The following is a 26,703-nucleotide window of genomic DNA, read 5'->3' as shown; positions in this document are numbered from 1 at the left end:
AACAGGCTTCCTGGAGAGGTGGTCGATGCCCCATGCCTGTCAGTGTTTAAGGAGCATTTGGACAATGCCCTTAATAACATGCTTTAACTTTTGGTCAGCCCTGAATTGGTCAGGCAGTTGGACTAGGTCATTGTTGTAGGTCCCTTCCAAGTGAAATAGTCTTGTCTTTCTTCTTTTCTTTTATTTTATTTTCTATTCTATTCTATTCTATACTAATTCTATTTTCAGACACACACTAAAGGTTCAGATAACAGACTTCATGAAGTAATTCAGTACCTGTTCTGTTGCTTATCAGTACTCCTCATTCCCACATACATCAGGGAGTAAAAAGGATTTTAACTCAGCCCTCTGTGAAATAATAACCCATTGTCTCCTTTCCTTTCTTTTGTAAAATCAAAGAGGGCGTAAAACAACATTGGACAAACAAATGGCACCCAATCAGGATAGAAAAATGTATAGGTTTACATTTTATAGAATTCATAAATAGATTTACGTGTGGGCCATGTGACGTGGGCTGGGCCAGCAGTCCTTCCTGCTTTGTGAGGCAGAGATCAAGACTCCTCTGCTACGTGGAGGGGAGAACATAATTTTCAGGGCAGTTTCTCTCACTGAAGTAAAGCAGACCAAACAGATCCGACACAGGTAAGCACTCCCCCACTGCTCACTCCACCCTCTTTCCTAATGAGTTTCCTGCTTTTGTGGGACAGACCTAGAAGAGCTGCAAAAGAGTAGAAGGTACGCGATCGTCTAGAAATTGCTTTGGATTCCAAACCTGGAAAAATAAGGTTCCAGTTTCCCACGCAAAACTCGTACAACAGGATCTTCCCATCGTTTGCTACCTTCCCATATTCACTAGTTCCTGGCTTTTAGTTTCGAAAAAAATCTGTTGTCTGCCTACAAGAAAACTCAAAAGGAGGAAGGGAGAATTTTTACTGGTGTCCCATCCTCAGTTCAGAAGGTGAAGGAGCAGGGACAAAAGAGCGTGTGCAATTTTCCTTGTGATGAAGAGCGAAGTTAAAACATGACTGCTCCTACCTACCAAAACCTCTCTCTGGTAAGTATATGCTGAAAAAGAATGTGTTTCTTTTTCTGGCATTTGTATATATACATTTAACTATTTTTGCTGTAACAAGGGAATGCATTTAGTGTGCAAAGCACACAATGCAACATGGAACTATATAAAACTGTATTTGTTTGGAGATGCATATTCATAAAAAATATGTCCACTGTGTCATGCTTTTTTCCTTCAAAGGGGTCTTCATCAAAACAGTGGGACATATGTAGGTTAGTATATGCAAGATGACTCTTTTATTCTTGAATACCACAGATCCCTGGCATTCATTCCATATTGACTGCACACAGTGACAACTGCTGTCTCTTTCACAGAGATGGGGTTTGGAATGGGGGACAGGAGGGGCTCTTGTGTTTGAGAATGATGGAAAAAAGCACATCAACAGAAAAAGAACTGAGGATACAGGCAAATATTCAAACACACGCCTACATTTTGCAGGAACAGACATACCCCAGCTGTATCTAGAACTTAAAGTAATGTTATTGCTATAACGCTACACTGAAGTTAGACTCTCAATTTACCGGGGCAGACAGCCCCATTAATAACGCTACTTTTCTTCCGGGATCTGAACTAGTATCTGAATGTTCATTATGCAATGTACAAATGTCCTAGAATTAACCTTTAAAGTTATTCCGTGTTTCACTTTTGTAGTAACCTCAAATCTGCATCCTAGACTGCTCTGAGTTCTATTAAGAAGCTAGACCTTTTTGGATGAGCCTGGCAGTAAGTGCTGATGGTCTATTTATGCATTTTACGTCTTGCAACTGGGTGCCCAAGTGTTCCCATTATTCAGTATGCATTCACATAGGAAATTCTAGTACATTTACATTGGCATGCATTCATGCACAGATTTCCCAGGCTTATTAGATATGTGCATAGCTGCATGTTGTCATGATGGCATGTACTTGAGTATGTACATTCTTATTTTGGTCATGATACTGATAACGTCTTTGTATGCTCATGTTTCACGTTGAAAAAACTATTCTGTCTCCCACAGATGTCTGTCCCCATAACTGCTCATCTCTTCTCAACTGTCTGCTACCACCATCTATACAACCATGTGGTTGGAGACACACTGGAAGAACATCCGCCAAGCCTTGTTGCTTCTTTTCACTGCTGCTCTTCTCATTGGGGTCACCATGCTGGCCATTTCATCTAACATCAACCCAGTAGGCTATTTCTTCCTAGGGGTAGGGGGAGTGTGTCTGATCGGCTATTTGCTGAGCGTGTTTGTCGAGTGTTACCTGAGGAATCAGCACCGACATGACACAAATGAGATACCTCCAAACAGGCAAAGCCAAGCAGGGTAAGCAGCAACATGGTTATTCTTTACTTTAACTCTCTCTCCTCAGTCACGGCCATTTTACGTATTGTTTTGCTGCCCTTCCCCTAGGGCGCCAAACACAGACCCCATTCCAGGAGGCAAAAGTTCTTTTTAGGTTGTTTTCCTTCATTCTTCAGGTGGAGGTTGCGAATGTCTATGCCACTCATGTCCTGTGTATCCCGTCCAATATATAATTTCTTCCCCCCAGGAACTGATCCACTAACAACTTCCAAGGTTAAACAGATCCAGGCCCAGTTTTATTTTTCTTTGAGTAATCCGGTCTTGCCAAACAATGAGTCAGACACGGAAAAAGAAAAAAAGCTGAAGCAATACTGAATCTTAGCTGGGTTTATCTCTATAAACCTTATCTCCAGAGCAACTGTTCCTCGGCAAACTTTTTAAAAGGAACCTGTAACTGGGTGTGTTTCCAGTCTTAAAAACCCAACTTGACACTAATAAACCCTGATTTTAAGAGGCCCTGAACACTCCCACATCTTTTTGGCTTCATGTACATTTGCAGTTTCTCAGCATCACCTAATTTAACCCCAATTTGCCTACTGTAGTTGAAGAGTTTATTTGTATCTTTGCTTCCTTGTCTGTATAATCCAGATAATCATTATCCACACCCATAAATGACTTGACATTCTCAAACACAGGTTTTGAAGGAAGGCAAAAATGTAATGATGTGTTTATTTTCAGAAAGAGTACATAAAAAGAAGTCTATATTGGGCTTTGCTAGCTTGGGGGCATACTAGAAGAAAATTAGTATCTGTTTATTTAAGAATATGACCTAAAAAGGAAAATGTTTCTAAAGTAACATTTTTCTCTGCAGATACTCTTTTACAGAATAGTTAGTCCTTGTTTAAACTAAATGAAAATACTTGATTTTCTCCGCTTCTTAAAAACAGATGAATATTGAGCTAATGTTTTAAAAAAGTAAGTTCCTGTTTTATTCCAAGAAATAATTAGTAGTTAGTAATTATTAGTAATAAATTTTAACTCGTAGGAGATTTTAAATGAGGGACATTAAGCTAAGCCTAGGACACTGAACTGAACAGTGTGGGTTTCTTTACTTATTCTGTTTGCTCTGAGAAAATGGTCAGATGAGCCATTCTCTAGGCCAGGAAGCAAGACATTAAGTTGGTGGACAAGTGAGCTCATCCAGGGGCAGAATATCACATACAGTAATACCACGAGACACCCTGTCTCAGTCCCACCTGCCGATTGCAGCATGGTCCCTATAGTACATTATCCGGACCACCTGCCTCTGCACAAACCAAGCAGTAAAATAACCAGTGTAACGGCCATTCCTCTCTTCGCGCATAGGGTGAACGCTGCCTATGAAGCACCTACCTATGAGGAGGTGATGACGATGTCGGTTCCAGCAATATGGACGATTGCATCCAATCCAGGCTTAGTGCCCTCACCGCTGAATGAGCCGCCTCCTTACAACGTAGTTATTGAATCATCTGCCCAAGAAGAGATTATGGTGGAGCCTTTCAGGGTATCAGTGGCAGCAGACACAAGGCACACCTCTGAGACGGACACAGGCTCCAGGATGCAGCTGCAGCTGGTGCTGCCCCCAAGACTGCAGCGGTTCGTTTCGGACATCCATGAAGTGAAAGGTTTTGAAGACAGGCTTGAGCCACTGGAGCCACTCACTCCACCACCTGCTTATGAGAGTGCCATCAATGACGAGGTCTTTGAAGAGGCTTTCCAGCCCTCCGTATTATGATTAATTTCACCTTCCACGAATGCAGAACCAAATCCTCAGCCCAGTACAGGATGCTCCTAGAGGGAAGGTGAAAGAGCTGTGATTTTTCACGCCTGAAACTGTAAAAGTTTGTCCCACCATTCTTTGAACCAGAGCTGAACTACAGACACAGCTTCTGAAGTCACTAGAATCTTTTTGCACAAAATATGAATCAATGCAATACCACAATGCCTTTTCTTGGCAGATGCATAAAAACACTGTGAGGAAAGTTGTGTTATCTATGGCAACAATTCTCCAACTGGAGATACACCTTTATGGGGGAGGAGAGTGAATCATGAGAAGAGACAAAGTTGCCAAAGGACCTCTGAAGAAGGACTGTAGGAAGCAGCCAGGAGAAGCTGCCTGGGAAAGGGGAGGAACAGAAACAGCACTAAGTAGGTTCTGCCTGTGCATTACAAACAGCAGTATTGTTGAGAGCTGTGCAATCATCAGCCACCCTAAAATCCCTATGGAGAGACTGAGGCTGCAGTTCCCCGAGTTGTTGTTTTGCAGCAACACAAATTTATGGTCTGCGCTGTTTGTTGCTACCCCTCTGCTGCACTTGCTCCGCATCCTCAGCTGTGCCGCACCGCAGTGTAACTGAGGTGAGGGTGGCTGTCTTCATCTGGAAGCTGGCACCACCCGATACCTGTCACTTGGGGTTGAAAAGCTGATGGCAAGCATGGCACCATGAAATGACTTCTATTGTTCACAAGGTTCTCATCCCACACAGCCTGCAGTGGTGGACAAGAGGGAGATAATAGCAGTTTTTCTCCCACAAGAGAGTCCGGCAGTGGAACACATACACATATATGTATCCTCTGCCTGGACTGCCAGTCTGCGGAGCTCTACAGGAGGGTGTATTTCTCTGCTGTACTACATCCCCAAGCATTGATGGCTTGAGATACGTTATTGTCATCCTGGCGAGTTCTCCAGTTCTCCGTAGCAACGCTGTGCATGGAGGCTTCTCTCTGGGCTCTGGAAAGGGCCACTCTGTCTGACATGGCCACAGCTGCAACGGAGGGCACCTGAGAATCACCATCCCGAGGCATATGCATTCATCATCATGACAGCTCTAGGCTGCAGCCAGGTTCTACCTCCACTGATCACTGATCAGTGATGCTGTGTGGTCGTTTAAAATGGGTGAGTTAAGCTGATAGGCTCTGCAGCATTAAAGTGGTCTGCAGTATGCAAAGAGACATTCGTGTCTGGTGAATGTCCAAATAAAATAAAAAAAGAAATATGGTGGTCCAAATCTCCTTATGAAGGAGAGCAGCAATCATCACAGCCTTGTCTCATATGACTGCGTCATCTTTAATTCATACGAGGAACCGTCAAACCATAGGCTAGAAGCAAATAAATTATTTCTGTTTGATTCTTTATAGTTCAAATAAAAAAAAAAAGACCTTTTATGTTGTTTATAAATAAACGGGACCGCATTAAAAAGACCTGGTGGCATCACTAGTTTTTTCTCCCCAAAGAAACACTCCATAAAGCCGTGCTTTTGCTTGCGTTCTGCTTATTTGATAATCTTGGCTTAGAAAACGGAGAGGCGTTCCATTTCTAAATCTACAGCTGAATCACTTTAGTATCATTAACGATGAAGCAGCTACGGTATCTCTATCATAAAAGTATTATGAGAGATAAATTTGCTGATAGAGGCAATGTGATTTCTTTAGTGGCAATCACTTCTTGCACTTCCCTCCTGTGTCTGCAAACACAAAAGAACAAACCACAGTAAAAAGGAGTGCAGGTATACAATGCAGGAATAGAAGCTTTGGGTCTAAACTGGGCAAACCAGGACCTTTCTGAGTCCACCGAATCGCCAAGACCCGCGAAGAAATTCAGGTGACCGGCACAGATTAAAAAAAAGGCCAAAAATGTCACCAGGTACGATCGCTAGGATTTCGCCTGCAGCACCCCGTAAGGGTTATTCAAGCCTTTGGCCTTGTGTTAAGTTTTAGCAGGCGAAAACCACAGTGCACCGAGGAAGAACCCTGCGTGAGGAGAGCTGCGGGCCTCCTTCTGCCCAAAGGGTGCTCGCTGCCTCTTCCCTCCCCATTTCAGGCGAGCTCCGCCCGTCCCGTCCCGCTCCCTCCCTTCCCTTCCCATCACCGAACACCCACTTCGGCCCTTTTTTGACTTCGGCCCCCGCCAGCCGGAACGCACCGGCCGCGAAATGTACCTCACAAAAACTCTGAAAATAAAAAAATAAGCTCAGAACCGGTGTATTTGTGAGGAAACCTGCGTACCCGCTAACCCTACGTGCGCGTAGAACCCCTCCCGTTACTCTGACGTGAAAGACTATAACCGTATAAACCCCACCCCCGGCGGCGGGAAGAGGCGCGAACCCCTGAGGGGGAGAGGGTGGGGAAAGGCGTGCCTGCGCATGCGCACGAGGGGACACGGCTTGGTGGTTTGTGGTTTTGTGTTTTGTTGGTTTTTTTTTTTTTTTTTATGGAGGAAGCGGCCCTCGCGGTTTGAATCGCTGGGGCCGCCGGGAGGAAGAAGGCGGGCCGGCCGTTCGGCGGGAGCTGGTCCCGGGAGAGCGCACGGCGGCCTGCCGCCGCGGCCTGGGGAGCCGGGGGTGGCGCGGAGCGCGCCTTTCGCCGCCGGTGCCCGGTGGGGCGGGCGGCAGAGGCCTCTTCGCCCGTTGCCAGGCGGCGGCGGCGGCCGCCCGCGGAGTCGGCCGCCCGCGGAGTCGGCCCGCTTCCTCCTGAGCAGAACGCCGGGAGGGGTCGGGGCGGCGCTGGGCGCCGAGTTGGGCCCCGGTGTCCCCTCTCCCGCCGGGATGCTGGTGGCGTGCGGCATGCAGCGGTGTCACCAGGAGGCGCTGAAGAAGAACCGGGTGGCGCTGGCGAAGCAGCTGGTTTTAAAGGAGTTGCTGGAGCACATGATAGAGAAGGACGTCGTCACCGCGGAGATGGTGGAGACCATACAGGTACGCGGTGCGGGCGTGCGGGTCGTGCCGGACGGCACTTGCTTTCTGGCGGAGCTCGGTGTCGCTCCTGGCGGTGGCAGCACGGTAAAACCCGTAGAATCATTTAGGTTGGAAAAGACCTTCAAGATCATCGAGCCCAACCATCATCCGTGCCCACTGAACCACATTATGGAGTACCTCGTCTACGTGCTTTTTGAATACCTGCAGGGATGGTGACTCAACCGCCTCCCTGGGCAGCCTATTCCAATGTCCAACAACCCTCTCCGTAAAGAAATTTTTCCTAATATCCAACCTAAACCTCCCTTGCTGCAACTTGAGGCCATTTCCTCTCGTCCTATCTCCAGCCACCTGACGGAAGAGACCAGCACCCACCTCACTACAACCCCCCTTTCAGGTAGTTGTAGAGAGCTATAAGGTCTCCCCTCAGCCTCCTTTTCTCCAGACTAAACCGCCCCAGCTCCCTCAGCCACTCCTCGTAAGACTACATGTTACTCGCATGTTTTAATGGGATTACATTGGGAGAACAGGGTTTGCTTGCAACAGGCAGGAGGACTGCAAGCTGCTTTTGGCAATACAGGTTTTGTCTGAGATTTACTAAGTCCTTGGCTCACGTGCCGGTGCATAGTTGTGGCAGGCTGCGCTTCGTGAAGCAGGTGGTGTCTTCCAGTCCTTTGTTGTCATTTTGGGCCCCTCTGTTTTTCCATTTGTAGAAGCAGGAATAATACCTATTTCCAAAAGAATACCGTGAAAGTAAGTTAATGAATATATTGTAAACCAGCTTGTCGTGGCACCTTTCACTGAAAGAATTTGTACTTCCTATGTGTTTTTGTAAATTGCGTGAAGAACCTTACGTGATCCAAGACTTACTCTCGGATGACAAATGCTGTTTGGAGGTTCTTGTCACTTTTTCTGAGCAGTGGGTACTATGAAGAGAAGTCATTGGAAATAGCTTGGGATTGCTCCCAGAGATACGGTAAAGCACCGAAGACTGTGCAGGATGGAGATACAGGTCTTCAAAGAGAAAGCAAACTGGGAAGGAAGTGACTGACGGTGCATGTCAAAGAGAAAGCAAACTGGGAAGGAAGTGACTGACGGTGCATGTCAAGTGCATCTCGGGACTCAAGTAAGCAATTGAGGGACTTCTTAGTCCCTTAGTAAGGTTGATGGTCCTGTCACAAGAACAGATGCTGAAAAAGAGAATTATGAGCTATTTACTGGGTACCAGTGCAGAAGGTATGAACCTAAGACTGATAAGGTTTTTGAAAATGTTGTGGTTTAACCCCAGCTAGCAACTAAGCACCACGCAGCTGCTCGCTCACTCCCTACCCACCCAGTGGGATGGGGGAGAGAATCGGGAAAAGAAGTAAAACTTGTGGGTTGACATAAGAACAGTTTAATAGGACAGAAAGGAAGAAAATAATAATGATAATAATAATAATAATAAAATGACAATAATAATAATAATAAAAGGATTGGAATATACAAAACAAGTGATGCACAATGCAATTGCTCACCACTCGCTGACCGATGCCCAGTCAGTTCCTGAGCAGCGATCCTCCCCCAAGCCAACTCCCCCCAGTTTATATACTGGGCATGACATCACATGGTATGGAATACCCCTTTGGCCAGTTTGGGTCAGCTGCCCTGGCTGTGTCCCCTCCCAACTTCTTGTGCCCCTCCAGCCTTCTTGCTGGCTGGGCATGAGAAGCTGAAAAATCCTTGACTTAGTATAAACACTGCTTAGCAACAACTGAAAACATCAGTGTGTTATCAACATTATTCTCATACTAAATTCAAAACATAACACTATACCAGCTACTAAAAAGAAAATTAACTCTATCCCAGCCAAAACCAGGACAGAAAGCAATGAAGAAGTAACTTCCTAATGAATTTTGACTCATTGTATGTCAAAGATAATGTGAAATTCCTCATTGGACCTGTCAAGGATATCTGTGCTAAGTTGTGGGAGATGCGGGCAGTCTTACCTGAAATAGCTCCAATCCCTAGTGAAAGAGGACAAAGATACAGAAAGACAGTGAAAGTCAGAGAATGAATCAAGAACTGATTGTACTGGTTTTGGCTGGGATAGAGTTAATTTCTTCATAGTAGCTAGTATGGTGCTGTGTTTTGGATTTGTGATGAAAACAGTGTTGATAACACAGGGATGTTTCAGTTACTGCTGAGCAGTGCTTACCCAGAGCCAAGGGCTTTTCTGCTTCTCGCCCCACCCCACCAGCGAGGAGGCGGGGGGGACACAAGAATTTGGGAGGGGACACAGCTGGGACAGCTGACCCCAGCTGACCAAAGGGATATTCCAGACCATAGGACGTCATGCTCAGCATATAGAGCTGGGGGAAGAAGAAGGAAGGGAGGGATGTTCAGAGTTAGAGTATTTTGTCTTCCCACATAACCGTTGCGCATGATGGAGCCCTGCTTTCCTGGAGATGGCTGAACACCCGCCTGGCAATGGGAAGTGGTGAATTAATTCTTTGTTTTGCTTTGCTTATGTGTGCAGCTTTTGCTTTACCTATTAAACTGCCTTTATCTCAGCCCATGAGTTTTTTCGCTTTTACCCTTTCGATTCTCCCCACCATCCTGCTGGGGAGGGAGTGAGTGAGCAGCTGTGTGGGGCTTAGCAGCCCGCAGGGGTTAAACAGCAACACTGCTGAAGTATGGGTGGTTAGTAGGGATGTTCAGTTGCTGGCCTGCAGTTAGTCATTGAAGGAGGAGGGGAAGAAAAGGAGAAGGAAAAAAAAGAAGTCCTCTCAAAGGTAGCATAATGCCAGAGAAAATAGTCTTTTTGGCAAAATGCTGCTGTAGTTAAGAAGTGTTAAACTGAGACAGAGGGGAAGACGACTAAGGGAATCTTCCCCTCTGGGTGTAATTGGGTATAAGGAGATGCACCAATACTTAGTAATGGATTATCAGTAAGGAGAAAGGTGTTATGATGGATAAGTCGGGTAAATAGTAATAGCTTAGTGGAAAAATAGTGCCTAATACAACATACGCACATAACTAAGAGCTTAAATGTACGTAAAGAGCAATAGCAGCCTGAACAAGAGAACAAAGTGACTTGAACTACTGTTGCAGGGTATGAATCTGGAAATTGCAGCAAAAATACAAATATGGCAGGGGTAGGAGGAAAGCATTCACAGCTGGAACAGTAGTACTGCAAAGTATGCTTTGTACTAGAAGGATGGAAATGAAGGGAATGTTTGCAGGATAGTACTAATCATAACAGTGCTGTGGATAAACAAGAAGTAACATGCATAAAGAAAAAAATCACTTGAGTCAAAAACACTTTGTCTTAGCTTTCATTTTCCTATAGTAGGTCTGTGAATTTGTAATAGTCTTCCACTCTCTGCTCAAATGTGAACAAAGGTCTTAGGAGGGCTGTTAGGTAGCCTACCCTTGAAAATGTGTTGTGACGCTAATCATCAGGTACCTTAGTGGAAATAGGAGGAGGCAAATGCCACTGTGTCCGATGATAGAACGTAGATTTTCCTGGATATTGTAACTGACTGGTTCTATATATCCCCCTGCTCCCCCAAAAAGTCAGGAAATCAAGATCTGGAGAAATAGTTATGTTTTAAATCATCTTGTCTTAAAAACACAACAATTATACTGGTCCTGTTGGTTTCATTTAAACTAAACAGAAGAATAAAAAAAATGGTTCTGGAAATAGGGCACTGCACTTAAATAAGCTTTTGTAATCTAAGGAAAGTGAAATAAACCGAGGAGCTCAGGGCGATGAAGGAAGGATGAAATTTCTTCAAGTGTGAGATGCTAAACCAGTACTGAAACTTTACCACAAGTAAGAAAAAAGTGGGAGTGGAGGACGTTGCAGGAAGAGCCACTGAAGACAAAGGTGGTTGAGCTGGATGAAGAGCTCACAAGGAATATGAAGAGTGAGTAAAGAGTTTATAGGTGTACACTGGAGAAGAGTTAATAAATAGGAGCAGTTTCCTTTGCCCAAAGTGGGGAGAGAGAGTAGGAATTGACAGGAATGAATTTAAATTGGGTCATTAAGAAAGATACTAAGCAATTTGAGTTTTTTTCCATTATACAGTTCTAAGAAAGAATAGAGACAAAAAAAATTGTGTTTCCTGTGTAGCGAAGATGATGTAAATATAATTATCTAGATGAAGGCCTAGAAGAGAGGGATTTTAAACACAGAGCAAAAATTATAGTGGAAATAAAGTGGGACAGTGGAAACAGCTGTTTTTAAGATGAAGTCCAAAATCCATTTCATTAATGCCGCCTTGTCAGAGCATCAGATGTTCTTCCAGAGCTCTGGGATGGACCTTCAAAATTGCAGATCTGATAGCAAGAGCTTTCTTTTGCTTTTTAAACAAGTTGAATACTCTGTACTGTAATTGAAGACTACCAGATTGTATAGATAAAGAGATTTAAATGCTCTGTGTTGATCACTAGACAGTAATGAGGGGATCACTGGCTTTGAAAAAGTGACATACATTTGATTAGGATGTTTGTCAAGTATATATGCTCTCTCCACAGATTCTGCATGTATATTCAGGCTCAATAAGAAGACTAATACTATGGGATTTTGACAGGAATTCAGTTTATCGTGCAACCAGTTCCTCTTATGCAGATTATCAAACTCATCTGTGAGGGTAAAAAAATAAATTAAGAATGTATTAGAAAATAAAGTGAAAGAAGTCTGCCTTACGAAAGTTTTACTTCTGAATGTTTGCTGAACTTTATTTAGTATAACCTAAATGTGGTGTTGATGTGGAAGTTACATAAGGAGGTACAGCACTTTGGGTATTTAAGGAAGCATTAAGGAAGAAGTCTGCCAAAAGCTGACTGCTGTGCATACAAAGTGCAGAATATGAACTTTATGGAAATTTCTTAACTTTTCAGTAAAACTTAAGATCCAATTCTTGAGGTCAGCTTGTGTTCTTAATTATGATTTATGGTTTAGAATCATAGACTATGAAGACATAAAGCGAAGAAGATTAATGATCCTAAGCTTGTCATAGACAGCTGCACGTCTGCTAGAAAGGAGGAAACAATTAATAGGTACTTCAGAATATCAGCTGTCAATTACTTTATTAGATAAAATAAAATTCAGTGGGCTTACAGCAAGATACAAGTATATGGAGCTGGTTATCTTCTATGGACTAGTGGAGGAGTGTCACCAGGAGAAAGGGGAAAGTATTTTCATACTTCTGGAGAGGCACAGGTGAGATATTACTGTATGTACTTCCAGTCAACAGTGCTCTGAAAGTTGAGGTTTCTGTGGGAGTAGGAAAGGCTACTTGCATTGTCAAGGGGAAGAGGCCACTTATGAGGAGGCTGAGAGAAAGTGGCTTGTTTACTGTAGCAAATTGAGACCAATTTGTAGAAAGAAGTTTGATAAATAAGGGAAAGGACAGGAGAACATTGAAGTCAAGGGACATTGTTGATACAAAAATAAATGCTGTTAGTCAGTCATGAATGAAGCTATTCTGAAGTTTCAGAATAGGTTCATAAGCATTGGATCAACAAGATTTTGCAATATTCTTCCAAACAGTGTGATGGGACAAAAGCCAAACTACTTTTAACACCAAGCTTGATAAATATTATAAAAGAAACCAGATGACGTGAAATCTTCTGTAGCAGAGGATTTACACATGTGACTTGAGGCTTTTTTTCTGATTTTCCTGTGATTGCAAGCATAGTGTTAGGCCTTGATTCTGTGTAACTCGCCAACCATTTCTTATCATCCACCGAAAGAAGACATCTTAGATCTAAGTGGTAATTCAAAAAATATAGATGAATTCCATGGAATTGATAAAATTTATTTTTGATACCCAGTATTTTAGTACCTGATTTGTTGGTTGTTTTTGATTTCAGGGAAGGCTACTATTGTATAAATTATACAATTTGTTGACAAATGCCCTGTTAATATTCTAACAATTAGAACTTCTTGAGAATGTTTCACAGATACATAAATTTCATTTTTGATTGTTACTTTTTCTCATATACTACTGTATATTGCTTCTTTGGTTTAAATGTTACAGTTTATACATATGTAGTATCTTTTTGGAATTGATTGTGTATAATAAGTGTTTTATTTAATGCTATCTGAGGGATTTGCATATCGCTACATGAGACTACAAACTATTGGGCAGTAATGGAAGCATGTTCTGGAATTCATGTATTCAGTGAGGGGAAGCAGATACTATTCCAACAGTAACTGGAAGTAAAAGTTTAGAGAGAAGAAGGTGTATTACTGTGTGTGGTGATAGGTGAATTGTTGGCTTGCTGTGTTGTCATATACTCTCCCCCTTGAGCTAATAGGAACAGAGGAATGGGAGCGAAATCAATTAGGAAAAGCTATAAAAATGGATCTAGCACAGCTAAGCACAATGATGAAACATTTACATGAAGTAAAAAAAATGTAGTTGTTCTGAAGATTCATTGAAAATTAATTGTGTTGGGGTGTTACTTTGAGTATGGATTTTGTTTTTTCTCTGGATCTAGGCCAAGTCTGGGAGCTTCAGCCAAAATGTGGAATTCCTCAATTTGCTGCCCAAGAGAGGCCCTAATGCCTTCTCAGCCTTCTGTGAAGCTTTACGAGAAACGAAACAACAGCATCTGGAGGCAATGATCTTGAAGACAATATCCAACCTGAGCCGTGGGATTGCAAGGGTACAACAGTTTTAAAAAAATAAGATGGATGGACTGCATTTCACATTGGATTTGGGCACGAAGTAATCTTTTTTGAAATGGGAAAAAAGAAAAATTGTTTATAAAGGACAAGATGGGGGTTTGCTGCAAATTGAAACTTGTAGTAGCTTTAGTAAAAGCAGAGGGGAAGGAATTTGGGAAGAAGAGAATTTTCACACAGGGTCACAAGATGGTAGAGGTTGGAAGGGACGTCTGGAGGTCATCTGGTGCAAACCCTCCACTCAAGCTGTATCACCTTGAGCAGGTTGCCCAGGGCCATGTCCAGACAGCTTTTGAATATCTCCAAGGATGGAGACTCTGCAAACTCTCTGGGCAGCCTCCTCCAGTGCTCGGTCATCACCCTCACAGTAAAAGTGTGTTTCCTGATGTTCAGAGGAAACCTTGTGAGTCTGTTGAGGAGAGAGAGACTTTTCTTTCTTTATTTTGTTATTTGTATTTTTACCTTTTTACTATCTGCAGTTGCTAGCGTTGGACTAGAAGAAGAATTTAGCAAAGATTCAATATTCTTAGTGCATTGACAAGGATGGAAATTGGCAGTAAACGTATTTTATATGAAGGAAGGCCAGATATTTTTGAAGAGAGATGTTCCCTTATTAAAATGTAGGATTTATTAGACTACCCTTTCCACTTTTTTGTTTTCAGTTGTGCTTTACTATACAAACAATGACATCTTGAAAGCAAACAGAAAGATAGGAATCGCTGGACAAATCAATTTTTGGCAAAAATGAGGAGGATATGACTTCAGTGTAAGGTTTCCAAACTGGGGATTTGGGTAGAAGTAGAGATGAGCAAAGAAGGGAAGGAATTTTGCATTGACAGAAAATGCTGCTGCTATCTTGTCATGATGTTTCATTTGGATGTGAACCATAACGTTATTTTTTTAAGTCACGTATATGTGTATGTAAATGCATGTATCTTTGTACCATGACACCTACAGGCTTATACTGTAGAGAAAAAAAATAACTGGTTTATGCTACTCTTTTTCGTGGATTTATTGGATGTCTTGTAGCTTGAACACTGTTATGGATCAAATCTTCCAGTCCCTGCCAGTGAGTCATCCAATTCAAAGAGACCGCGCTGGGTTGGTGAGTTGCATGTGACATCGTGAATACTTGATTGGCTATCTGGTTGGTTGCTTCTAATTTCTTAATACTCTCTTAATTCAATTCTAGCAATAAGCTTGCCACCACTTTGCTCATCCCAGGAATACAAACCTTGACAGTGAACTGACTATATTATGATCAGATGCAAGAGGCAGAATTAGGCTAGAAAATAAAAGTGAAATAGCATATTGGAAGAGAGAACCAAATCAGTTTCTAGTCAGCTTCATTTATTCTTACAGGAGATTTTGTTGCTTAAACACTACATGTCAGTAAAATTTTAGACGTTTCAAAGATTTTCTTCTTTAAGATTTGTAATAGAGTTTAGTTGAACTAGAGCTGTGAAAAGATACTGATTTGGGGCAGTATTCCTTAACTTAGACTTCTTCTTAGCAAGTAAGTTTAAGTACAAGGCCTTATATACATTACATGGGCCCAACACAGATTTCTATAGCTTCTGTTGAGTGCAGCAAATCAGCTTTTCTTTAGCAGGCATTTGTGACTTAAATCAGGGAACTAGTTGTTGGAGTGAATCTCCTTGCTAGTCTTTATGTTGCCTCTGGTAATGCCTGGAGTACTCCTGTTCCCTAACCACAGCTTTAACTGTGTGCTGGTTACTAGGCGCTCTCTCTCTCTGGTGTTAAAGAACAAGTGTCTAGATTTTGAAGGGCTTTTTAACTTAGGTGCAAAGGTTTTAGGGTTGGGTTGGTTTTGTTTTTTTAGAGCGTATGTTCCTCCAACCAGGAGAGCCATCCCTCAAAAGGCCGAAAAAGGATTTCAAAGGATATCATGAATGTCATTAGCTCCGTTTCTTCAGGACAGGGGAGTGAGTGTTTGTCTGCAAATGGCAAATAGTTGATTATCATTCCTCTCATCTGCTGTTACTGAGGAAAGGGTTGTTCAGAGGCAGATAAACAAAAAAGGGCATTGCACTTTATGGAAGTTAGAAACGTGTAGTTTGATCACTTATGCATGTGTTCAGCAAAAAATAAATAATTGTATCCAGTGAGCACGGGAGGCCTTTTATGAAAGGAAAAGCACTATTCTGTTTGAATATTTGTAGCAATGGTTTGTCTGCCTAACTGTGAAAGGAATAACATACTGTACAAAATGACAGAAAGCACATGGCTCTAATTTTAGATGAGAATTCTGTTTTCATACTCTCTAGAACCAAATTTACTAGGCCTTAGATAAGGCTAACCCACATACAAGACAAAAAAAAAAGTTGCCAATTAAAATTATAAAAAAATAAGCATACCATTCCAGTACTTTAATTTTTTTCTGCTGTTTCATTGTGTGTCTGTAGTCCCTGATCAAGCAAAATTTTTAGAGGTATGAATAGTATAATACAGGAATATGCCTAAGACCACATAGTTCAGAATTTGCAAGTTACTACCTTAATGCAGAGGCTTTATAGTTGGAATTTCTTCTTATTATCGATATGTTTGTTTTGCACAGAACCAATGGAACATTCCCTGGATAATGGAGATGGTCCCCCGATTCCTCCAGTGAAGTACTGCACTCCTGAATTTTATCATGATCATCGGCACTTGGTAAGTAGTTGACAGAGAAAATCTCCTTAAGATGTGAAAGATGTGAGGAGTTTGGATATATCAGCTGAACACATGCTACTTAAAACTGCTTCGAAACACATGCTTTATTGGGATACAAATCAGTGTTGTGCTATTTGTGTAACTGAAAGGTGTTACCAGTCATGGTTGATTTGACGTCGTTTCATTTACAAGCATCCAGAAATTCTGAGAAGTTCTGTAACTCTGTACAAATCCCTGCCTCTTGAAGAGCTTCGTGAAATGCCTTCTGTTCTGTTGCTCTGTGTAAGCTGTCATTATTACTGCCTCATATTTATTTGTCTGCATCCTCATCTCCTTCTGTGTGATGACACACCCTGCAAATGACTGTAAGGTACTAGAACTGTGTTTTGACTAGTAGTCACAGTCTTGGCTGTTTTAATTGCCAGCTGTACCTGGAAGAGTCTCTTCAGGCTCAAGAACCAGATTAGGATTCTGTGCTGGGTAGTACTGGGTAGAACAACCTGAATTTCTAATCTTCTGCAGCATTTGAAGTTACGTAGGTAGTCTAATTACTTTTTGTTTATGCTTGTAAAGCATAGATTGTGGTGGGGTGGGCTTAAGGAAAAAAATCATTTCGTATAATGAGGCAGACACTTTACGAGGGTTACACAATGTGCTAACACTTAACACTTCTGTCACAGGCTCTGTGTTCAGCAAAACTGATTTTTTTTTTTTTTTTTTTTATTAACTGTCTATTGGGGAGACCTAATTAGGCAGCATCAGTGTGAGCTTGACTTGGCTCCTTTTACATCTGTGGCTGGATACACCTGATTTGATATGCTCCTTATTAAATTTCGCTTCCAATTTACAGGAGTGTTAGTAACTGATTTACTATTCATTTGTTGTTGTTCCAGTGGGAGGGGCAGAGAGGGAACTTAATTTGAAGACACCCCTTTTAAATTAGTTCTTTCCGTTAGCCTTTTTTGCCAGCCACATAACTTTCAGGATTAGTGACTGACAGTCCTTTGCTGTTACGATTCCACTTACATGCTATTTTACATCTCTGTTTGCTTCCAACAGCAATTAAGAAATGTTAGCCAAATTTTACATAGTGCTGTCCTAAGGCCTTTGATGGGGATGGTGGAAATATACGGGGCCATGCTGGGGTGAGGGTGGGGAAGGGGAGAAAAGTTAGCAAGACCTAATTCACGGTTTGAAATGGATAAGCTGTGTTTCTTTTAAAATGAGAAATAAAGCAAGCTAGTATAACATCTTAATAGTAGTGTTGTAGGATCATCAGTTGTGGAGGCTTGCAAATACAGTTGTCCTTGCACCCTTTGCAATACAAACATTTGTTTTATTTATTTAAAAAAAAAAAAAATCACAACTTTGACCTCTGCTGGTTTTGTGCCTTCTCAATCAAGAAATCCTGCACATCGTATCAAGTTAGTAGGTAGGGGTTGCTGTTCTACTTTAACACTATTATTTCTTTGTGTAGTCTAAATTTACCAATTTTAAATCTTCTTCTCAGGCATATAAACTGATATCAGAGCCCAGAGGCTTAGCACTTATTCTCAGCAACATCCATTTCAGCAGTGAGAAGGACTTGGAGTATCGTGCAGGGGGAGATGTGGACTGTACTTCCCTGGAGATGCTTTTTAAGCATCTTGGGTACCAAGTGACTGTCTTTCATGATCAAACTGCACAGGTGAGGGGGATGGATCCCAGTACTTCACAACCAGTATGGATGAGAGTTTGTAACTGTTACATAAACATCTTAAGAGGTTCCCTTTGGTATAACTAAGCTTGAACAGGAAGATGTGAGTGGTCACTTACGCATAGAAAATAAGCCTAAATGGCATGACGTCTGCTCACATGCTCACAAATATGAAGAAGCTTGGAAGGCAGAGGACTTAAGGATGGAAAGTAGGGTCATGAAGGACCACAAGAGATACTACTCTAGTCTGACTGTAGTGCAAGGTGCAAGAATTTCTAGGCCACATCTGGCATGTGTGTTAAAAACACAAATAAGTCTCCAGTTTACTCTCGATAGACTTTTCCAGTGTTCTGCTATCCTAAAAGTTAAACTTCGCAAATATTTGACCTAGTCTTTGCAAGTGTAAGTGATGTTTTCATGTCCTTTCACTGATTGAGTCAATTGCCATCCTATTTATCAGTCTTCTAGTATCTATGCAGTTAAATACCACTCTTTCAGTCTTTGCTTTGCTAGAGAAGTGGCTGTGGTTCACTTAGGAAAATTGGTAATGTTCCTTGACTGACTGAATCAAGTCACTCACTTTCCTTAGGAATGCAATTGCTGCCTTCTCCAGCCTCATTTGTTCTTAGTCCTTTTAAATCCCTATGAAACCAAGTGGTACAGAACCTGTTAAAGAGCATTTTATTCAAGAAGGCAGCTTTTGCAACATTATAATAAGACTTTTGCACCTGCCATGTTGTCATAGTTCCTAAAGTTTTCCACTTTAAATTATTATTGTGTTTTGATCACTAGTGTTTGAATGCCTGAAATACCAGAGTATGTATCTGTTAAATTGCTCCAAAATCCCAGCCAGACTCAAGTGTCAGTGTAAAACCTCTATAAAATATCAGTTGGTTTCTCCTGTATTGAATCCATATGTACCAATTCAGATACTTGCTGCATCCCCCTTTGGCCCAAGTGTTTCCTACTTCACAGTGTTATACTTAGGATATTACATATGAATATTACATAAATATTACATAATATTACATAAAAGAACAAGAACATTTTGCTGGTTTTTTTATGGAACACGTCTTTTATCCTGTAAATTTGATGTATGTAGGGTTTATTTCATAACAGGAGGACCATTTGTATTTTTCCGTGTATATTGACTCACTTTCGCTGTGCAAGTCTGGAAAGCATTAAACATTGGGTTTTTTCTCTCTTCCAGGAGATGCAGAATTCATTGGAGAGATTCTCTAAGCTGCCAGATCATCGGGATGTGGATTCCTGCATTGTAGCTTTACTTTCCCACGGTGTGGAGGGTGGGGTTTATGGCAGTGATGGCAAACTGCTGCAGGTATATTGCTGTGTCCTGATACGTTGTTTTAGGTTAAGTGTTGGAAAGTAACAATGGAAAGAGGAAAAAAAAGTTTAAAAAAAAAAAAAGTGAAGTGATGGGAGACTAAGGATTCACATTTTTTGAAAAGGAGAAAATAAGGGCTTGTGGGGAGAAAAAGGCAGGGGGCTGTCTGTGAGCGGTCTGTAAGGTAAAGAATGGCATAGAAATAGGGCAAGTAGGAGAAGTTATTTCATTCTCCTTCATGTACAGTTACTAGGTAGAGTGCATGAACTCGAACTAGTAGGAGCTGGGGGAGAGGGTGGGAAAGGGATGTGTTTGTCACACAGTGAGTTTGGAGATAAAGGAGAAAATATCAAGACTGGAGAGTAATAACCAAAATACAGGGAAGCAAGGTGAGACTGGGTTTGGCTCACAGAAGGCTGCAGTGAAGAATTTATCATCTTTCTTCTCAGTTGCAGGAGGCTTTCCGGCTCTTTGATAATGCAAACTGTCCAAATCTCCAGAATAAGCCAAAAATGTTCTTTATTCAGGCCTGCCGGGGAGGTGAGTACCCAAATACTAAAAGCCATGTATTTGGCATGCCATTAAGGCTCATTTTACACACATACACACCCTCACATTCAACTTGCTGTCAACTCTCCTCTTTGCTTCTCTCAGGTGTAAGTGGGACCCATATTCACCTCCCTCTGCCCTGCTGCTGCCACTGCATCTGTTGCTCTGTAAGTGTCTTTTGCTCTGCATGAGGCGTGTGCATTGACTTGCAGACCCCAGAGCACCTTAGTGATATGAAGCTCTATCATATCCCACTCGTATATTGAGGCTTTCTCTTGCTATGCCTGCAGTAGGGGGAGTGGGGCATACGGTGCATCAAATTGCAGCACAGCATGGAGTGGTACACTAGCACTGGAGTCTTGCCTGAGGTCCTGTCTTTCTCTTGATCCTGGATGTGTTGTGTCTCTTGTGTTGTCATCTCTTGAGCTATCGAAGTTGGCTCTGAGTCTTTTTTTTTTTCTTTTTTTTTTTCCTTTACCCTATCCTGTTTTCAACCTTCAAATGACCTTTCCTTACATCCTTTTCCACATACTGTTATAGAATTCTTACATACTATTGTACAGAATTCTTTTCTTGATTGTCATAGGCTTGTTCTTTTTCCACTCTTTCTGTTCCTTTTTTTTTTTTTTTAAATTCTGCTTTTCGTTTTCTCTCCTTTTGTAGCTAAACACATGTCTGTAACTAACTACCTTTCAGATCTGCTAATGACCAAATTTTTCCTTAAAGTGTTTGGACTTTTTGGGATTGCTGTGAAACTGCAGATACTCCAAAGAGAAGTTCTGTCTTAGAAAGCTTTGGTTTTTTCCCATGCAATAGAGAAGTTTTTTGAGCGTGTGTGCCTTTTCATGTTCTTTTCCCTTGTTTCTTGCAATTTCTTTTTCATTTTTAGCAGAGCTTTGTAGTTTGTCCTCTAGTCAAGAAGATGTTTCATTCACCTGTTACCTACTCATGTTTAATCACAATGCAGAGAAGAACCTAAAGTCTACATGGAGTATTTTGGCAATCACAAATATTTGATCTTTCTAAGCATGTAGAAATATTCTAACATGCATGTTTACAATATGAATTGAATGTGATTGCTTTCCTTATGTTATTGAACCTTTAGATACTCTTGAACAAACCTGAATATGCAGACTCATACAGTGTGGAAATAAGTGTAATAAGCCAGAATTTGGAGCTGACCTAATTAGGTAATCAGGTTTATTTGACACTAATGTTACCATAATGGGTCTGTTCACGTCAACAAATCAGGCTTCGCCTTCCCAAAAAGGTTTCAGTTAAGAAACAGTGGTAAGCTCGCTATGCAAAATGCTGTAGAACTGGGATACTGCAATAGGCAAAAGATTGAGACTTGAGCAACTGAAAGGGAAAAATCTTTCTTCAATTTAAAAAAAAAGCAAAAAACCTGCTTTTTTTAACCTCTCTTTTAAACCTTGATTAATAGTTGGAGGGGAAAGCTAGTTACAAAATAATTGAGCTGTGAACCAAAATGTGTACCTTTTCATGTTAGCATTCAAAGGTTAGACTAGCCAATACAAATTTTTTTCAAAAGCAGCATTTAAAAGACTGTATAAATAGTGTGGACAACTTGAGATTAGTAGTCAATCTCTCTATGCCATGCAAGTTTGCTGGAGCCAGTTGAAATAAAATGAGAAATGCATAGGTTATTTTTTCCCTAAGTTTATGTAATCGGCCTTATCTATCTTCTATTAATGACACATTAAAAAATGTAGATAAAGAAGAGTTGGTACAGTTTACTTCCAAAGGGCCTTTGGCAGGAGTCTGCTAAGGAATTGAAGTAGTCCACCTACAGTCATGGATCAAAAACCAGCGGCAACAGAAAGCAATGGGAAAAGACAAATAGTCAGATTTCACTATGACATAAAATGAGACTTTGAAGCTGCTTAACATCTGTGGTTAATATAGTAGTTGATCCAGAAAAGTGAAGAACTGTGGTAAATAATGACAAATAGGTAGTTAGCAGTTATTTAAATCAATTGGGAAAACAGCTATCTGGGAGCTTCAGTAAAATTTAAACAGATAGGATCAATCTGGGTGGCAGTTATTGGTGATATAAATTAGAGGTTAAGTATGCAGAGGAATATCCTGATAGGGTTAGTGCTTTACACTTTTTAGTTATGTTGGTAAGTTGACTGAAATGGTGTTTGAAGACAAATGCATGAGGAAGACACCTAATTCTGAAGCTTTAATCAAAAAGGTTTTGACTTTATACGTTATGGATGATGACAGTGTGAATAATACAGCTTGACTGGAAAACTACCTGAGTCTTGTCTGAAATAACATACGCTGTGAATGGTACACTGAATTTTTAGGAAGATAGAGAACTAAAAGGATTTGGAGAAGTGTGATAACAGACATGAAAAAAGTGTGGTTAAAAATGGAAAAAATTGCATTGCTACCTTAAAGTGATGATGAAGGAACTTGATGGAAGTAATGATGAAATTTTAAGCTATGGAGCCTTAATTATAGGCAATATCTAGCCTGTCAGATAATCACACCCCTCCCACTGCTGCTTGCATTTTGGAGGAAAAAACCAACATTGCTGACTTATGAACTGACTGTTTCCTGTGCATAATTATGAGATGCCACCAGTGCCACTGCCTGTAAAAATGTTAGAAATCCAAATACATTTCTTAGGCACAACCTGGCAACAAAAACCTAGAGCCATCATAACAAGAAGGCCCCTGAAGTGGACGCTTATGCCCTCTAAGACTAGAATCTGACCTATGCTGTTAGGAAGTAAGTAGCATAGTAGATTCTCATCTTACAACAGAAGAACAAAAGGGCAAAATTATATAGAAAACCTGTAAAACGTAGTTTTATTTTTTATACAGCATAGCTGGACTATTAAAGTTATTACCACTAAGGAGTTAGTCTAGATTACAATGGAAGCTCTGCATCATGTGAACAACCAGTTGAGAATATCTACACTTGTCATAATACATACTAATGAATCCTGGAAAGGACATTAAATGTTCTCCAGGTTTTAAACTAAACTCTATGTACTGGACTTCTCTCTCTTGTGTTTGGGGTCAAATTATTTTGTATTTTACTATTGCACAATTTATGCTTTTGATTGAAACAAGTGATATTATAGTCAGGATTTAGAACTAGGTCATATATTTTGTCCATGTTTTCTTGATGTCTTGGAGGTAGAGCTTAGCAAATAAAATTATGGCTCTCATTTGAGTTCTGCAATGAGTAGGTAGGTAGTATTCCAAACTGGACTAGACATTTTTGGACATTTCTAAGGTAGGTAAAAGTGGAAAATAGAAACTTTTAGGGCTAGGCATCAAATCCTTCCATGCATGATGAAGAACTATCAGAAACTTCTTTGCTTTCTGGTTATCCCATGATCTGGAAAGGAGATGGGGAGAAAATGGGATATAGGAAAGGAGAGGGGAGAAAATCAGTCGGTAGGCGGACTAACAGTCACGTTAGGTTGAGCAAGTTCAGCGCTTGTTGGTATCTGCATTAGTTCGTGCAGAAGAACTTTCAGATGAGTTTTAGAAACAGCTGAAAAAGCTTAAAGTTCATGCAAAAGCTTTCTGCTTGACAGCAGTTCTGGCATTGCTGACCAGAGCCCAAAACTAAGGAAGTACAGGAAAACTACATCCAGTAATTCAAGATAATTTCTTCTCTTTTTTTTTTTTTTTTTTTTTTTTTTTTTTCCTCCTTCTCCCCCTCCTTGTTTATTGCCCCCTCCCAGACGAGACAGACCGGGGAGTGGATCAAAGAGATGGGAAAGAATGGTCAGATTCCCCAGGCTGTGAGGAAAGTGATGCAAACAAGGAAGAAAATCTCAAGCTGCGTCTTCCTACGTGCTCTGATATGATCTGTGGATATGCTTGTCTGAAAGGTACTGGGGAAAGGCCCTAATTGTTAGGGCATAAGGAGGTTTTATGTGTCTGTGTTCCCCAGAAACTTCATCGTAATACACACTTTCTTCTCAGGCACTGCAGCCATGCGAAACACCAAGCGTGGATCCTGGTATATTGAGGCTCTCACCTCTGTGTTTGCAGAGGACTCCCGAGACACTCATGTGGCTGACATGTTGGTGAAGGTGAGCTGGAGTGTCTTTCCCACACTTACCTAGTTTCTGTAGAGCCTTCCAGTGCTTCAAATTGCTAGGATTAATCTACTATTAAAGCAATTGTTCTTGCCTTGTTTATAGCAAAATTATTACTACTTTTCCCATTTTTATATATATATACAGTTCCACAGCAGTTTAACCAAAGTAAAAATGCTGTTTCTTTGACTCCTTCCATTTCACTTGTGCAGTCGCATGGTGAACTTAAGAGAAGAATTAATCTGGCTTGCCAAGAATTACTTTTTTAAACAGAATAATCTATGAGTACAGAAAGCAATGACATTTTTCTTCTGTCTTCTTAATTCTTCCAGTCACTTTATTTTTTTTTTAATCTCACATCTAGGTGAATAGGCAAATCAAGCAACGAGAAGGTTATGCCCCAGGCACAGAATTTCACCGCTGCAAGGAAATGTCAGAATATTGTAGCACACTCTGTCGGGACCTTTACCTGTTTCCTGGCTATCTGCCAGGAAAATAACCCTGCCAGCTCTGTTGGAAGAGAGAAACTGCCAAAGCTGAACTTTGAGTATGGGTGTCTATGTTTTCATTCTTATGGGCTGTGACATCAGATGCACAAGCAAGGAATGCTTGTTTATATCTGGCCAGTCCAATTCTTGATGTCTTTTTCTAAAATAATCTGGCAACTCTTTTTCTAATCTGATTCAGTTCAGGGTTTAAAATTCTAATATCCTGACTTATTCCATGTGTATAGAAATTGATGGAAAGAAGATCAGCACTGGAACTGGGAAGAAGTGGGAACATCCTTTGGAAGGAGCAAAGTGAATGTCAAAAGGGAAACAGACTATTCATATAATTTTTTTTTTTAAAGTTAAGCCTTTCTGAAGGGAGGATTACTCATACGATGCTACTTATCTTATGCTTGTATTTTAAAATTTTTAAGTACTTTCTGCCTGGTTCTTCATGCAGGAGTCAGCTCCAGTGCACGTTAGAAAAGGGCTTCCTTGTGAAGGGGAATCCTTCCCCTCTCTAAAATGGAAGGTTATAGTTTTCAGTACTTGGCACTTTCTTATCCATCTTGATCACTTAAAAGTCTGTTTTTGCACATTCCTTCTGTAGCCAAGTTATCAAGAGAACTACAAGACATCCCAGGTTATCAACAAAACAAATAGAGATCCAGGATTTCTCATACAGACAAATAAGCCTCCATAAACATAATCTAGAAATTCTAGATTAGCTCCCGTTAGTCCCAAGAGTGAACAACTGCATAGAATATTACTTTTGAGGAATTTGTTTGCCATAGTACCTGTGTGTCACAACAGGCATAGCATTCAATCCACCAACTTCTCAGGAGTCTGTAAATTGTACTGTACAACTGAATCCCTGAAACCGTACAGCCTTGTACAGAAGGATCTTTTGTCTTTTGTTTAATTAACAAAAATATTCAAGGCAGCTCTTTACAGTCTAAGCGTGTTGCTTGGATTATTTATCACTGCAGTGTTTCCCTTTTAAATGAGGGAAGAGTTTCACATTATTACCCTGGTATGTGAGTTTTCTTTCTTCAGCCATGATCATTTAAAGCTATTTGTTCAGCTAATATTGTTTGCAAAGTGTCATTTCAACTGGTCGATAAGAAATGTTGTGGCATAATCCATCACTTCTTTTGGAAATTTCCTACACAGTGTCTTCATGCTGTAATTTGTCTCTTGCTTGTGTCCTGTTGCAGCTACTCCTATTTGATGTGACATGGGAGATAGGCGTTGTTCTCTTTTTGTGGTAAAGCCTAAATCCTGATATACTGGGTTACGTGTGGACTACAGTCTGTTCACTTGTAGTGAACAAGTCTCGATCTTCTCCATTTTGTAGCAGGAAGTTGGCATAGTTCCTGGCTTACTCTTTTTATGTAAGTGTGGCTTTTAAAATATTTTTTCAGGATAGAATTATGAATAGGAAGCACAAAGAGATATGGAGGGAGGCTGGAAAATTAGGCATGTGCTTTTTTTATTGTTCTGCCTAGGGAAATGAAGGCTGTGTTTCCTCCAGCTGACAAAGGTGCAGCATTAATACATGTCTTGCACTTACGTTACACACAACATGATAAACAGAACAAGGATCATACTTGCCAATTGGTGCCTTACTCTGAAGTTTAAGATACCAGTTTAGGGGCTGTTGTACCTCCCTGGAGTATAAACACTTTCTTCCTGAGTGGTCCCTCTTTGAAATGGTGCAATATTTTACAGATATGTATATTGATGAAGCAATCCGCTCTGATGGATTAGATGTGTGTAGGATTACGTCAAGTTGCATTATCACTGCCACTTTTGTATATTCTTTTTGTATACTTGTATTTTACTGCCTTGAGGAATCAAAATAAAGAATTCTTGTTTGATTAATCTGTGCAGTATCTTCCATTTGGAGAGTTATACCAATGGAACTTCTATATAAAGAGATTTTAGCATAATTTCTTGAGGTAGTACCTCCCAGAGGCACTTCTGAACTCTCAGGCAGAAGCCTGCTACTTGCTAGCTTCAAGCAGTATGGGCTGCTTGTAAATTTTGGTAACAACTGGGCTAAACAAAAGTTAATGCGTTAATAAAGAGATATG

General features: G+C 40.9%; 2 protein-coding genes across 4 annotated transcripts; both read left to right on the top strand.

Annotated features, from left to right (window-relative positions):
- Window positions 1-527: 527 nt before the first annotated feature.
- On the top strand, window positions 528-6,209 carry TMEM139 (transmembrane protein 139). Of its 2 annotated transcripts, XM_052795119.1 has the most exons (4): window positions 528-1,054; window positions 1,724-1,795; window positions 2,070-2,378; window positions 3,723-6,209. In XM_052795119.1, exons 3-4 carry the CDS (start codon window positions 2,131-2,133, stop codon window positions 4,129-4,131), a joined length of 657 nt encoding a protein of 218 aa, XP_052651079.1. In that variant the 5' UTR covers window positions 528-1,054; window positions 1,724-1,795; window positions 2,070-2,130; the 3' UTR covers window positions 4,132-6,209. The 2 variants fall into 2 exon arrangements, with proteins under 2 accessions (XP_052651079.1, XP_052651078.1); XM_052795118.1 differs by lacking the exon at window positions 1,724-1,795.
- Window positions 6,210-6,827: 618 nt separating this feature from the next.
- Window positions 6,828-26,491, top strand: CASP2 (caspase 2). 2 transcript variants are annotated; one of them, XR_008236383.1, is made up of 11 exons: window positions 6,828-7,090; window positions 13,580-13,747; window positions 14,796-14,871; window positions 16,345-16,439; window positions 17,950-18,126; window positions 19,346-19,474; window positions 19,930-20,020; window positions 20,135-20,196; window positions 23,760-23,909; window positions 24,004-24,113; window positions 24,484-24,583. XR_008236383.1 is itself a non-coding variant. In XM_052794941.1 (10 exons), the coding sequence occupies exons 1-10, from the start codon at window positions 6,941-6,943 to the stop codon at window positions 24,616-24,618; spliced, it is 1,281 nt and encodes a 426-aa protein (XP_052650901.1). In that variant the 5' UTR covers window positions 6,828-6,940; the 3' UTR covers window positions 24,619-26,491. The 2 variants fall into 2 exon arrangements, 1 of the variants encoding a protein (XP_052650901.1); XM_052794941.1 differs by lacking the exon at window positions 20,135-20,196 and having other exon boundaries at window positions 24,484-26,491.
- The last annotated feature ends 212 nt before the right edge of the window (window positions 26,492-26,703 follow it).

The sequence above is a fragment of the Harpia harpyja genome, chromosome 8 (assembly GCF_026419915.1).
Source record: "Harpia harpyja isolate bHarHar1 chromosome 8, bHarHar1 primary haplotype, whole genome shotgun sequence".
In the NCBI taxonomy this organism is placed as follows: domain Eukaryota; kingdom Metazoa; phylum Chordata; class Aves; order Accipitriformes; family Accipitridae; genus Harpia; species Harpia harpyja.
The sequence above is the reverse complement of the archived record's forward strand: the minus strand, read 5'-3'. Positions and strand labels throughout refer to the sequence as shown.

What these genes read in the sequence shown, in the direction of transcription:
- CASP2 (XM_052794941.1), top strand. Translation starts at nt 6,941, where the DNA reads ATGCTGGTGGCGTGCGGCATGCAGCGGTGTCACCAGGAGGCGCTGAAG. An exon ending in AGATGGTGGAGACCATACAG is followed by an intron (nt 7,091 to 13,579) that starts GTACGCGGTGCG and finishes CTCTGGATCTAG; the next exon opens with GCCAAGTCTGGGAGCTTCAG. An exon ending in GTGATGGCAAACTGCTGCAG is followed by an intron (nt 19,475 to 19,929) that starts GTATATTGCTGT and finishes CTTTCTTCTCAG; the next exon opens with TTGCAGGAGGCTTTCCGGCT.
- TMEM139 (XM_052795118.1), top strand. Translation starts at nt 2,131, where the DNA reads ATGTGGTTGGAGACACACTGGAAGAACATCCGCCAAGCCTTGTTGCTT. An exon ending in AACAGGCAAAGCCAAGCAGG is followed by an intron (nt 2,379 to 3,722) that starts GTAAGCAGCAAC and finishes CTTCGCGCATAG; the next exon opens with GGTGAACGCTGCCTATGAAG.